The 14,546-nt window shown below is 34.4% G+C and overlaps 1 protein-coding gene across 1 annotated transcript in view; it reads left to right on the top strand.

Annotated features, from left to right (window-relative positions):
• Window positions 1-2,350: 2,350 nt before the first annotated feature.
• The window catches only part of CLASP2 (cytoplasmic linker associated protein 2), an 89,713-nt gene continuing 77,517 nt past the window's right edge, over window positions 2,351-14,546 (top strand). The window contains exons 1-6 of the mRNA XM_012001019.1: window positions 2,351-2,453; window positions 6,651-6,713; window positions 7,657-7,763; window positions 9,447-9,470; window positions 10,780-11,024; window positions 13,276-13,339. Coding sequence (XP_011856409.1) covers window positions 7,710-7,763; window positions 9,447-9,470; window positions 10,780-11,024; window positions 13,276-13,339 — 387 coding nt within the window. The 5' untranslated portion in view covers window positions 2,351-2,453; window positions 6,651-6,713; window positions 7,657-7,709. The remainder of the gene's footprint in view (window positions 2,454-6,650; window positions 6,714-7,656; window positions 7,764-9,446; window positions 9,471-10,779; window positions 11,025-13,275; window positions 13,340-14,546) is intronic.

Genomic DNA, 14,546 nt, shown 5'->3' with positions numbered 1-14,546 from the left:
AAAAAAAAAAAAAACCCAAAACAAAACAAACAAACCCTGTAATTCATAGGAGCTTTGAAAAATATAGCTAGTATTTTAAAGTAAAAGGTTATTGTGGAATTTTATAATATATTTATCACATATACATACATGTATATATATACAGTTGCTTGTGTATTTGACATTCGTGTTATAGTTCAGCCCTATTCAAATACTAGTAAACTTTAATATTTTCTCTGTGTATTGATTAGGACATTTTACATTTCAGATGATAGCAATGACAGTTGAAGCCAGCTTAAACAATAAAAATCGATTTATTGGTTCTTTTAAGTTTGAAGATTGTACAACCTTCAGGATTGATTGATTAACATTGCTATGATGAACCCAGAATCTGTCTTATTTTCCCTTTCTCTCACTCTCCCTTCCTTCTTTTCTGCTTTATCAACCATGTTGCTGGCTTTGTCCTTAGGATAGCTGCTGCTTGATACGTCGTTTCCAGAGAAGAAAGCCCCTAATAATTCCAGTTTATTTTTAATAATTTTTTATTGTTTTAAGTCTTTTGCAGATTACCTATGTAACTTTAAAAATATTCTCATATTTAAAGAAAATACTCACATTTCTATTTCTTGTTTTATCAACCTCAATCAGTATCTCAACTTCCATACTTTTCCTCCCTTCACCTTCCACTCTTAGAGTTATCAATTTTTATATTATTAAAGTTTACACATACATTTTCTTCTGTATCCACAAGCAAGTCTTATGTATTTGTTCCGTAAGTTGGCTTTAAAAGATGAAAAGCTATAAATAACATATACTGTGTTATGAGTAAATGAATGTTGTTTGCAGCCAAGACACATAGTGTACTGTGAACTCATTTCTTCCCAAAGGTACACTGAATGTTAGGGACCACTTGAAGGAGAATGTTCCTGTTATAAGGAGATGAATTCTTTTCTCTTATATTCCTACCAGTTACTTACAATTATGCCACGTTTTCGTTTGCTGTGTATATAGAAAGTGACTAAGAGTAATGTGCACTTCTCATATCCTTTAGTATTACTTTCCCTTCAGTATTGCTGAAAGGAAATATGCAATTCCTTATTTTTTCCAGACTTTCTTTTCAGTACTCTCTGGATTAGTTGCCGTCTAGGCCTGTTGCTCAGCTATCTTCTTGAGATTCCCATTTGCTGCTTTCCTGGTTTGAATCACTCCCTCCTGGATCCTCTTTCTCTTCCTTTGCTCTTTTGCTTTGCTCATACACATTCTCAAGTAAATTCCTTAGAAATTGTATGTAAGAGTCAAGCTTTTTGAAACCTTGCTTGTGTGAGAATGTCTTTATTCAGTAGATGGCACAGATTTCTTTTGGGCGTACAGACTTTGAATTACTGTTCCTAGCACTTTTCATTTGTTCTGTGCCTGGTATTTGGCCCATGAGCCTCTCAAGTTTTCATCTAACTAATTCACTTTCTTTTGTTTTCCAGACATTATTTTAAATTCTCTGCTCCACCTTTAGTCAGTCTTCGCCCCTGTTTATTGTTTCTTTCTTTCCATATTTGTGGGGTTTTCATTTGTGAGGAGGTGAGAAAAAGAATGGGAATTGAAAGCATTGGCTTATTTTTTCCTCCTTTGTTTTTGTTTGTTTTAGAGACAGGGTCTCGCTCTGTTACCCAGTCTGGAGTGCAGTGAATGATCATAGTTCACTGCAGCCTGGACCTCCTGGGCTCAAGCAATCCTCCTGCCTCATCTTCTTAAGTAGCTAGGACTACAGGCGTATGCCACCATCCCCAGCTAATTTTTGTATTTTTTTTGTAGTGAGACAAGGTCTCACTATGTTTCCCAACCTGATCTCGATCTCCCAGCCTCAAGCAGTTCTCCCTCCTCACCTACCCATGTTGCTGGAATTACAGGAATGAGTCACTGCACCTGGCGTTTTTTCCTCTTTATCTTGAACTAAGAACTTAAGAATGGGTGTTTTACTTTAGATTAATATTTGATAAGTATAGGGTTTTTCTGTCTATTAAAACCAAGATTTTAACTTAAGATACCAAAAGTGTTAGAAACCTCTATAGTTCAGTGAACAAAGAGAAAAATTAAGTTGTACTATATTGTACAGTATGTTAAATCTTTTTATTTGCAGCATTTTTGGTTTAGTAAAATATTATTTGCCATTCTAATTTCATACAAACTAGAGGACCATATTTAAGAATTTAACTGTATTCCTGGTAATGCTTCAGCAAAAGTAATTTCTTTTCAACCTTAGAAAAATGTAAGTTACTGATCAGTCTTTAAGAAAGAAAAAAACAAAATTTTTTAAGATGCAAACTCTGTTCTGTTTTCTCCCTTACTGTGCTGCTGTTGCTTCACACCAGCCCGAAGCAGTCGTATTCCTCGACCAAGTGTGAGTCAAGGATGCAGCCGGGAAGCTAGTCGGGAGAGCAGCAGGGACACAAGTCCTGTTCGTTCTTTTCAGCCACTTGGTATGTATTCCGGCAGGTGCTACATGCGTTGCTATCCATTGTGTTATCACTATCCGATTAACTTCAGCATACCTGGGATTCAGCTTTCTTTGTTGACAGATCTTTTTCTCTACCCGTTTTCTGTCATTTTGAGGAAAGGGAATTACATGTTTGGGAAATTCCTTTGACTTGATTTACATGTCTGAAATGAATATGTTAGTCATTGTATTAGCAGATTGCCTTCATAATCAAGTAAATGTCACATAGATTTAAACTTCAGAATATTGAAGTCTAGATCTTTCTTAACAGGTAAACCTACAAATTTAAAGATATTTAAATATTTAATCTCAAGTGAAATGTGGACTAGTTTGATAAAATACTTTTGTCTTTTTCAGCGGAAATGTTAACATTTCAGCTTAGATCATTTAACTTAGGTTACTAAAAAGAATGCCACAAAATAATGTATGAACTACTTGTTAATGGTAGGGATTAACATTTTTATAGTATTTTACAGTTTAACAGTCATTTCCTATGAGCTAATGCTCTTGTCACAGCAGTAAAACTTGTTTGTCCCCAATTGTATTATAACCTTGATTGTAATACTATATTTACCTCAATTATAAAAATATTAAATGATTTCTTAAACAGTCAGTATTAGGATAACTGGAGAGGTATAGTTGTGTATGTACCTTGAGAATCTTTAGAATTTCTGCATAATCCTTCAGCATTTTAACTAGTACTTTGTTTAAATGCACAAGCCTGTAGCCATTTCAGATTTTTTTTCTTTAACACAATGTAGTTTACTGTAAGACTTAGAAGGTTGCTCTTCAGACTTTGAAATGCTCAGGGAGAACATAGTTCTACTTATCCAGTGGATTCTTATTTTCTCAGATATATATGGTAGTATAGAATTTTCTTTTTTTTTTTTTTTTTTTTTACTATGGAGTCTCACTCTCTTACCCACGCTGGAGTACAGTGGCACAATCTTGGCTCACTGCAGCCTCCGCCTCCCAGGTTCAAGTGATTCTCCTGCCTCAGCCTCCCGAGTAGCTGGGATTACAGGCACCCACCACCACACCTACCTAGTTTTTGTATTTTTAGTAGAGATGGGGTTTCACCATATTGGACCAAGCTGGTCTCGAACTCCTGACCTCAGGTGATCCACCCCTTTCGGCCTCCCAAAGTGTTAGGATTACAGGCGTGAGCCACCACACCTGGCCAAGAATTTCTAATGGTTAATTTCTCATTCTCTAGGCCATTTGGCTCAAATATACTAGGCATTTTTGTACTGACCTAGAAAACCCCATTAAAGCTAGAGTCACAGGAATATGCTCAACCCTTGTTTGTGTTCCAGCCCCGGGTGCCAGAGAGTTTCCCTCTTTCTTTTCCCTCTGTGGGGAGGTGCCAAAGTAAAAAGAACTGTTCCACATCACTAAGGCTGTGTGTGGCAGGTACTTTGTCAGAGATATTTTTAGTTCATATGCAATAGAGTTAGTCTGCAGAGCGTCTGTATGTGTGTATGTGCGCGCCCACACACATATATGTGGTGCATCCTCATGGATATACATTGAAAGAAATGAAGTAAATCCGGCGTGTGTATAAAATAATCATGCCACTTTCAGAAGTGGAGGGAAGTGGAGTTGGATGTGTAGTGGTTTAAGAATGTATGTTATAGGGTCAGGTGGCCTGGGTTCATTCCCCAGCTACGTAACCTTTCTATGCCTGAGTTTCCTCATCTGTAAAACAAGGACAATAATAGTGTGTACTTCTTAGGATTGTTTTGGAGACTCATAAATGAGAAATACATTAAAAACTCCCTCAAGGCAGTGCTTGACTCATAATGAGCACTCTATCGTGGTCATCATGGTCATCATCACTGCCACCACTGCTGCTGCTGCTGTTACTATTCTACCTCTTCCCCCTGAAACTCTAATCACTTACCCTAGAAACAGTTAAATTACACTGCAGTGGCAAGGATCTCAGATTTCTTAATGGTACGGGCACCTGCATTTATATAATGTTGATATTGCAGGTTACTAGAAAACATACCAAGAAGAAACCAAAATGTGTTTCTGGACTTTGTAAATCTGTACAATAGTTAGAGATTAGAGGATCTTTATAATCCACTACTAATTACTGTAAAAGTAAGCATGGTTTAATATGCCAGTTCTTAAAGAAATATTTTGTCTAGTCGTTAATATTCTAGATTCATCTCAAAGCTTCCATTTGACAATTTAAAAATTACTTAAATTTTGATATTAAAGGAAACCATTTTCCTGATTCTCATGAAAGTTCCTATTTGCACTGAAGATGACTAAACCTTTTAGTCATAGTTTTAGAAGAATTGGCTTTTTTATAGCCATTTTATTTACATATAGGTACTGCATAGCAAGGCAGCAGATTAGCCCTGTTTGTTTTGCAGGGATGAAAGGTAGCATTCCCAGACATTAAGTTGTTTTTGCTATTCCCATTCTCTGCCACATTTGCCTACATTCTTTGGTCCTTTCTATTATTTGTTTCTTTGGTGGAATCCCCTTGTTGCTCGTGACTGGATATTGTTACTCAGCAGATGAATCACAAGTTTAGTGTGAGGGCCCTAAAGCATCAGAAATAAATCAGAGCCAAGCAAAGTTTAACTTCTCTGGAACTTGCACCTTTAGTTTCCATTTATTTCTGGAACCAAGATATTTTAAAGGCTTACTTAATTTCAGACACCTATTATCTTCAGTCACAGATAACTATTGATTCTGTAAAGTGTTTCAAAGATTTTTGTCCACTAGACATTTCTAAACTTGTTCAACTCTTCCTCATCATTTTAGAAATTATTTCTGTTAGGTAAAATTAAAACTAACAATGTATTTTAGTTTATTTTTCTAATGATACCAGTCACCTTTCAGGGCTAACTAAACATTTTGTGCAGCATTCTCTTAGTTTAATCCTCCTTTCTTTCAGTCTTCCTGTTTGTTAAGGCTGTCCTGTAGCAAACAAAAGAGTGACATTTTAACTGCTGTAATATATCTGGGGAAGAGTAACTTTCTAAGTTAAAGTAATATCTTTTATTAAATATCAAAATGCATTTTTTGGCTATTCATTTCTATATGTAAGAAAAGTTGACTTTATGGTGTTATACAAAATATACTAAATTTAGATTTTAGAGCAGTATTAGGGAGATATGTCACAAATTTCTACATTTGGTTAAATTATTAGTATGTTTTTATATTCAAATGTGCCTTGATATTTAAATAATCTACTGAATGCAGAATTGGTGTTATGTGAACCATTATGGAAAATGTTAATGTTAACAAAATGAGGTGTTTTAACTTTTGAACAATGTGAATTAAAGATGGTACATCTACTGTTTAAGGGCAGAGGAATTGAAAGTACAGATACTGAAGTGTATCACTAGTAGTGTGGCTATAATCAAATTAATTAATCTCTCTCTAGGCTTTAGCTTTCTCATCTTTCTTAGTTTGTTCAGGCTACTGTAACAAAATAACATAGATTATGTGCTTTTAAATGACAAAAATTTATTTGGCATGGTTTGGGAGACTAGGAAATCTAAGATTAAAGAACCAGCAAATTTGGTGTCTGGTGAGGACTCATTCCTTTGTTCACAGATGATGCCTTCTCATTGTGTTCCCAAATGTTAGAAGGAGCCAGCTAGCTTTCTGGGGTCTCTTTTATAAGGGCACTAATCCCAATCATGAGGGCAAATTGGCTCCCAAAGGCCCCACCTATCTCCTAATACCATCACCTTGAGGATTAAGATTTCTACATATGATTGAATCGGGTGTTGGAGAAGGTCAGTCAGTTAGACCATAGCACCATCTGTAAAATTGAATACTAATTTACTGCCTCATTGGATGTCAGAATTAAAGGAGATAAGATTTTATTAGTTACTAGTTACCATGGTGGTTTTTTTTTTAAACTATAATGTTCGTATTTTTGTTTCATGCTTGTACCTTCAACATTTCCTTCCATTTGAATACTTCTTTTGTCTCCTGTAGGCCTGTCTGTCCACTTAGGTGTAAGATGTGTTTTTGTGTCAGGAATGATGGTGCAATGCTAATGTTCCATTGCCCGATTTGGCAATACTCTGATCATTGACTATAAAGAATAACACCAGTGTTAACTAACTCTCCTTGCCTGACAGTAGTGCTGCCACTATTCCTTGTTTCTGTGGTAATAGATGAGGTTTGTATGGTCCTGTTATTCCAGCCTCCAGACACCATTCCAGATCAACTGGTGCCCTCTACGCCCCCGATGTGTATGGGGCCTCAGGTGAAGGATGAGTACATTTTCACTATCATCTGGCATTCATCTCAGTTTTCATCCTTTTCAGTTTCCACTAAATAATATTCATGTTTTAAAATTGATTTGTTTTTATTATTTAAATTTAATTTGTTGGAGAATAAACTTTTTTTTTCTTTTCTCCCAAGTAACATTTTCCCCTTTAGCAACTATATTGAACATTTTTCTTACTGGTATATGGACATTTTTTGTATAACCTGTTGTGTCATTTTTAAATATAGAATTGTTTTTATGTTCTCATCTTTGTATGTTGTGTTTTTAAAAAAAAAAAAAAAAACCAAAATGGTGGATGAAGTGTTTTAATTGTAAATGATAGTATAGAAAGCAGTTGAGGGGGAGAATTCATCTCTGGTTTGTCTCTGTATACTTCAGAATGTTGGGCACATAGTAGACACTTAACAGCTATCAAATAGATATCTCTTAGTTGTAGAATAAAACCAACTTATCTTGAAGGAGAGGAGATAATAATTAGAGCTTATTTTCCTTGTAAAATTCTCGTGTGTCTTCATGGATCTCCCTAACCACTATTGGTTGAGGATTGATCTTTGTTCTGGGTTACTCTGTGATTCAACCATATGGATGATATTTGCCTGAACTGATAGAGCTGGATTACAGGGCTATAGACTTGCAAGCCCTTAGTCTGCCAGCCGTGCTTTCTTCTACCTTGTGGTTATAAATAAATAGCGAAATAGTGACTGTTCTTTATTTTTCACACATTGTCAGTAATTTTAGTTGCCTTTACCCTTTTATTTTGCCAAAAACTAAATGTGCCCAGAAAATACAATATTGCTTTTAAAATGCTTTGCCCCATTGGTTTTTTTTCCTTCCCCTGTAAGGGTCTTAAAGTCTCCCAACCTGACCCTGTTATATTTATGACTCCTTTAATTCTGTTTTCCTTCTTTTCATGATTTAGGTCCGGGTTACGGGATCAGCCAATCAAGTCGACTGTCGTCTTCTGTTAGTGCCATGCGAGTCCTGAACACAGGTTCTGATGTGGAGGAGGCGGTAGCAGATGCCTTGGTACTCTTCTCCATTTTCTTATCATTATAAATGTTCCAATTATGAAACTATTGAATGAGTAAGCCGGTCTATCCATATGGGAAAGGGGATGGGGAAAAATCAGTGATTAAATCTAAAGATAAAATGTGGACAGTGTAAAAAGCAGAACAATATAATTGTTGATCTTTATTAATCAGAATTGTATACTACCACGGCCGAAATTACTGATGGGCTATCAGAAATATAAATATAGATGTCTTTAATATGGTAATATGTTTTATACACTGTAGTATACTTAAGGTAAGGGAGATAAATTATATAAATATGTACACTTAAAAGCATGTAATTTCAAGTCTAGCTTAAACTTTGGTATTTAGGGATTATTTTACTTTGGTGTTGGATTTTGTTTAGTCTTTTATCTGTGTTTTTTGAACTAAAAGTACAACCTCAAGGCAAATTATAATTAAGATACAATTATATCTTATAGTTAGATATAATTCATGATTCTTTATGTCTGACACATTAAACAGTGAGATTTAAAAACATGCTTTACAGATCCATGATAGCTTGTCAGAAGATTGCTATACATATATCATTGTTGTTTTTCTCACTTAAAATTATGTAAGAAGTAGCATTTTTTAAAATGTATATAATTGGCTTTGGCTAATTTCCCAAGTTAATTCAGTATCACTTCCTCTTTCAAATTATAATACTAATCCTATGTTTGAGAAACATTTACTCAGTTTCTTACCCAGAACTTATAAGAGATCTCATCTTTGTTTTGAAATTAAAAAAAAAAAAGTTTCCTAAAATTGTAGATCCCATCTTAGCTAGTGTTGATATAATACAATGTTTGCCACATAGATTTGAAAAGGCAAGTTTTTAAAAATATTCATTGGTAATAGCTATAATTTATTGAATATCACATGTGTAGTTCTGTGCTAACCATTTCACTGTGCTGAATATTTCCCGTTACTTCAGCCACTTGATTATTTTTTATAAATTAATATAATTAAGTAGGGACTTTGTTCTCCTCAGCATGGGATATATTGATCACATCTTGTTCTGATGATATTGAATTAATCAGATGTTTTTGATTTGCTATTCCTCATCCCTGTATCTCAAATCATGTTTTCTGGATTTTTTCAATTGGATAATTTACCAGTTAAATTCTACTTACGTAAATGTTATGAATTGATTGGCTTATTCTTGAACTATTACTTAGAACACTGAGATGGTGTGTTTGAATTAGATGAGGAATGTTTAACTACCAAGGCTAAAGTTTGACTCCCAGTAATCTGATTCTGAGTACTTCCATTACTTGCAGAGCACAGAAGTTCCACTTACAACTACCAATTTTAAGGAAAAAACTTTCCAGCTAGTAAGCCTAATTTGTGCTGGAGAAGATCAGAAATACATTTAACTTTGGAAATGACAAAAGGATCCAAATAGGAAGAACATTTAGGTTTCTTTGAGAAAACTGGTTATGGGAATATTTTTGTAGCATCACTATTTCTCTTTGAACTAAAGAATATTGACAAGATTAAAGATAGAGCCTGCTAATAAGCAGTTCTTTGTACCTATGTGTGAAAAAAACGTAATGTTTCTGATCATAGGCATTGTTAATGCCTACTTCACTGTGCTGATTAGCAAAATGTTCTTCATTATTTTCAATTTTTCTCTTTAAAAATTTACTGCTCTCAGCTCTTAGGAGACATACGGACTAAGGTATAGACATTGCTATTTTCTGACATCTTATGATACGATAACTTTTTTTTCTTTCATCAATTTAACAAATGATGGTCTTCTATTAAAAATTAAAGTAGAAGTAAAATCCTTAGACATACATCTATTTTTCTGTAAATATGGTTATCAAAAGAGAGATACTGCTTGAATAATGTCCTCTGGAGGTGCTCATTCTTTCAGCTTGACTACATCATACAAATGAAATGAGGTCATTCACACTGACATCTATAACAAAAGTGATCCTAGAGCTTGACACAAGAAACATTACCATTCAAAATTAAGCTAGTGCCTCCAAATCAATATAAGGTTTTTAGTGATGGAAACATCTCTTAAAACTATTTTGAATTAAATCGTGTTTTTTTAGATTTTAGACTTTGGATAACTACTGCCACCTGGAACTATTTTAAATTGTTGTGTTTAATCTGTTTCATAGATATCTTCACCACTCATCAACCAAAATTCAAATATCAGATAACATAAAGATTTGTTTTCAACTCTTTTAAGGAAATCTTAAATAAACTATTTATTCTTTCTCATTTCACTTGAAATATGCAAAGTATAACTGGCAGTTACATATATTAAATAAGATTTAGATGTAAAGAAATCAAAGGAGTCTGAATATGCTTTCTTATATTTATTGAAGTAAACAATATAGATACATTGAGAAAAGCATAGAGGGCTCTCAAGGAGTTCGCCTCCTTAACATAATAGTAGACTAAATAGTTTTTCATCATTCTTTGTATTTTATTTCTCTAGGAGACATGAGGGTTGGGTACAAGGGAAGGAATAGTGGCAAGAGAAGTGGTAATGGAGGTTAAAGGAGAATAAAGAAAAGATAGAAAGACAGAAAAAAAATGGAACTTTATACATGGAAAATATTTTTCTGATCCATTATACTCTTTCTTTAAAAAGGTAATATTTTCTTCTTACCAACTCAAATTTCTAATACAAGTTCTGTTCATTTACATTCTAGTAGTTCTTGGTTTTTCATGAAAAGGGGAAAGGAAAAACCCAATTTTTTAGCACTTCCTACTTTACATACCTGAACTTCCATATAGTCTTATTCTGCTTCTACCACTTTCCATAGTTAAAGAATGTTTTACCTTCTACTAACTTCTAAAACTTGTTTTCTGAAGAAAAACTGAATACTGACATTCTGTTATTACAATGATTAGGAGCATGCTTTGCATTGATTTTAAAACAAAAATCAATCCTTTTGTGGTCAGTAGAAATTATAAAATGCCAATGTATTCTTTTGACCACTGCTAATGAGATTCTTGATGTATAACAGAAAAAACCAGCTCGAAGAAGATATGAATCATATGGAATGCATTCAGATGATGACGCCAACAGCGATGCATCTAGTGCTTGTTCAGAACGCTCCTATAGTTCTCGAAATGGTAGTATTCCTACATATATGAGGCAGACGGAAGATGTGGCAGAAGTCCTCAATAGATGTGCTAGTTCCAATTGGTCAGAAAGGAAGGAAGGCCTCCTAGGTCTGCAGAACTTATTGAAAAATCAGAGAACACTAAGGTGAGATGTTTTGTCTCATTTGACTTTGTTTCTATAACACTTTAGAGATATTGGTATAGAAACAGACTTGTCCTGAATTCATATGGTTGCATCAAAGTGCTTTTCCAAAGCTTCAGTCTTTGAGGACCATCTATACCTTCATTTACTTAAAAAAAAAAAAAAATTGGTTGTTTTGTTTTGTTTTGTTTTGTTTTTTTGAGATGGAGCCAGACTGGAGTGCAGTGGCACAATCTCGGCTCACTGCAAGCTCCATCTCCTGGGTTCATGTCATTCTCCTGCCTCAGCCTCCTGAGTAGCTGGGACTACAGGTGCCCGCCACCATGCCCGGCTAATTTTTTGTGTTTTTTTAGTGGAGACGGAGTTTCACCGTGTTAGCCAGGATGGTCTCGATCTCCTGACCTCGTGATCCGCCCTCCTCGGCCTCCCAAAGAGCTGGATTACAAGCGTGAGCCACCGTGCCCAGCAATTGTTCTATTTAACAAAACATTTTAAAAGGAAACTTTTTATTCACACATAGAAATTAAATTTAAAATGTTATTACTTTTAATATTAAATAATAAAACTGGTTATTAAAATTTATTCCTGGTAAGTTTTTCAATGAGAGGAAAAATGTTTATGCTTATTTGGAAATGAAGATATATTCTTAGTGTGTGTGTAATATGTGAATTTTAGTGTAATACAAAGTTGAATTGGAAGGAATTTCTTTAAGAACAGATATTTGTTAATATTTTGGATTTGGGGTTTTGTTTCCTTTGCTAATGGCATTATCATGTTTTTTTCCCCCTGCTTGCTTTATTGTCCTTGTCTGTGTGATATTTTAAACCTATAGTTGACCCCTTTGAGAACCTAGCTTCAGATATTTCATAGGGTTAAGCATGGTGGAATGTACAGGGTTACTTCCTGACTTGATACCTGTGAAATAAGAGTTTGATGTACTTACTTCCTGTGTATTTGTTTTAGGACATATTAGAACTATATAATTTAAAATAAATGTTTCTGTGTTACCTAAATATATTTTCATGTGTGCATATCACACGTCATGAATCACTGCAATCCACCATCATAATATTGTCCCCAGCCCATCAAGATTAAGTTAATATTAGATTCAGCATGCCATTTTAAATGACAAGGGAGTAGGCATAGTTTAGAATGATTTTAGCCCGTAAGCAGCAACATTTAAGAAAATGTCTTAACACCTAAAAGGATAGAATTCATGTGTTGATCATTTTAAATGGCAAGGGAGTAAGCATAGTTTAGAATGATTTTATCCCATCAGTAGCAATATTTAAGAAAACATCTTAACACTTAAAATGATAAAATTCATGTATTGGGAATGCCACATGTAAAATATCCTTCATCCCATTAATGAAGGATAATTATATTTCTCTTCTTAACTTTTAACCTTTAAGATAGTGTGGGCTACAACAGAGTAATTGTTGTGTTTAGTAACTTTGTATTTAGCCCTGACTAGGAAATCCCACAAATTTCTCAATTTTTAGGGCTGATGTTTTTTAATGATTTCGTCGTCGTTTCTGATTTTTAAGAGATGAGATCTCGCTTTGTCACCCAGGATGGAGTGCAGTGGCACAATCATTGTTCACTGCTGCCTTGAATTCATGGGCTCAAACAGTCCTCTCGTTTCAGCCTCCCAAGTAGCTGGGACTACAGGCGTGCACCACCACACCCAGCTGATTTTTTTTTTTCTTGAGACAGAGACTAACCCTGTCACCCAGGCTGGCGTACAGTGGTGCAATCTCAGCTCAGTGCAACCTCTGCCTCACAGGTTCAAGCAGTTCTTCTGCCTCAGCCTCCTGAGTAGCTGGGATTATAGGCGTGTGCCACCATGCCCAACACAGCTACTTTTTTGTATTTTTAGTAGAGACAGGGTTTCACCACGTTGGCCAGGCTAGTCTCAAACTCCTGACCTCCAGTGATCTGCCCACCTCAGCCTTCCAAAGTGCTGGGATTACAGACTTGAACCACTGTGCCCGACCATTCCCAACTGTTTGTTTGTTGTTGTTTTTTTTTAATTTATAGAGACAGGGTCTTGCCATTTTGCCCAGGCTGGTCTTGAACTCCTGGGCTCAAGCGATCCTCTCACCTCGGCCTCCCAAAATGCTAGGATTATAGGTGTGAGCCACCATGCCCAACCTAACCTTTTTTTTTTTTTAAGAAAATTATGTGTAAAGTTACTTTTATATGACTTCTTGCTACATCAAGATATTAATTAACCGCTGTATTATTTTGGCAGTCGAGTTGAACTGAAAAGATTATGTGAAATTTTCACAAGAATGTTTGCTGACCCTCATGGCAAGGTATGTTTTAGTATTTAAGATTATTTATTTCTATAGGGTATCATTTGTATATTGTCAAAGTAGAAACACTGTAGGCCATTCTTATTTTATTGTCCCAAAATGGCAGTAATATTTTCAAACATAATAAAAATTGTTTGGTATCATACATAATTTAGAAATTAATCTCTGGTAACTTTTTGAGCTTCTCCAATGATAGATGGTCTAAGACTGAAAATTAAAGGGGATACAGTTACAACTCATGTAATTTAGTCAAGTTGGTGTATTTTGTGTTACTAAGACTGTTTTAGTGTTTGTAAAAGACATAATTGGGGTAAGTTGAAAAAGTTTTTAACATTTTGTTTTTGTCTGTGATTACAGCATTGATGTAAATATATTTCAATTTTGAAATAATAATTTTGTAGAAAAGAATTGTCATTAATTAACACAAAGGCACAAAATGTGGTTCCAGCCATAGTTTGGTGGTAATATAAGAGACATTTCTTACATTGAAATAGTCTGTAAAAATTTTCAGAACTTTGTTCATTTTTAATGTTGATTAAAACATATTTATTTAAGTACTTATATGTAATCTGCATGTGTACTGTGAAATTTTGGTTTACCTGGATGCATAGTGCTGTTATAAAACTGTGGTCACATATTCCGTTTCCAGCAGTATGTTTGACAATGGTGAAATCTTCCCTTAGGATCCCATATGTCTACAGGAGACTTTCTAACCTAAGTGAGAGGGAAATATGGCAAGGAAATGATAAGAAAAATATTAATGAATTTCACTTTACTCTTTCTTTTTATTGTCTTCACTTTATTGTTGCACATCTCATTTCCTCATTTTTTTTTCTATTTTTGGTATTTTCATTACTTACAACACTACTTAAAGATAATGAAATCCACTTTATACATAAACTAAAATCCAGCTAATGATTTAAATCCAGTGGGGGATATACTTATCTAAATAAATTGCTTATACTTTAAAACAATATTTTCAAAGATTATTCTATCAGAAGTTTTTTTTATTTAAGGATAAAATATCCTATTAAAAGACAAAGAAGAAAATACATTTGGTAAAGTTTGTAACTTATAATTGAACATGCAGGTAACTGTACCATTCTATATTGATATTGCTATCACTGATTACAGCTGTAAGTCTTTAATGTAAAAATTTCTATAAATCCTGAACAAATTAACTGTTGATATTTTTAGTTGGCAATAT

The sequence above is a fragment of the Mandrillus leucophaeus genome, unplaced genomic scaffold, assembly GCF_000951045.1.
Source record: "Mandrillus leucophaeus isolate KB7577 unplaced genomic scaffold, Mleu.le_1.0 Scaffold646, whole genome shotgun sequence".
NCBI classification, from domain to species: Eukaryota; Metazoa; Chordata; class Mammalia; order Primates; family Cercopithecidae; genus Mandrillus; species Mandrillus leucophaeus.
The sequence above is the reverse complement of the archived record's forward strand: the minus strand, read 5'-3'. Positions and strand labels throughout refer to the sequence as shown.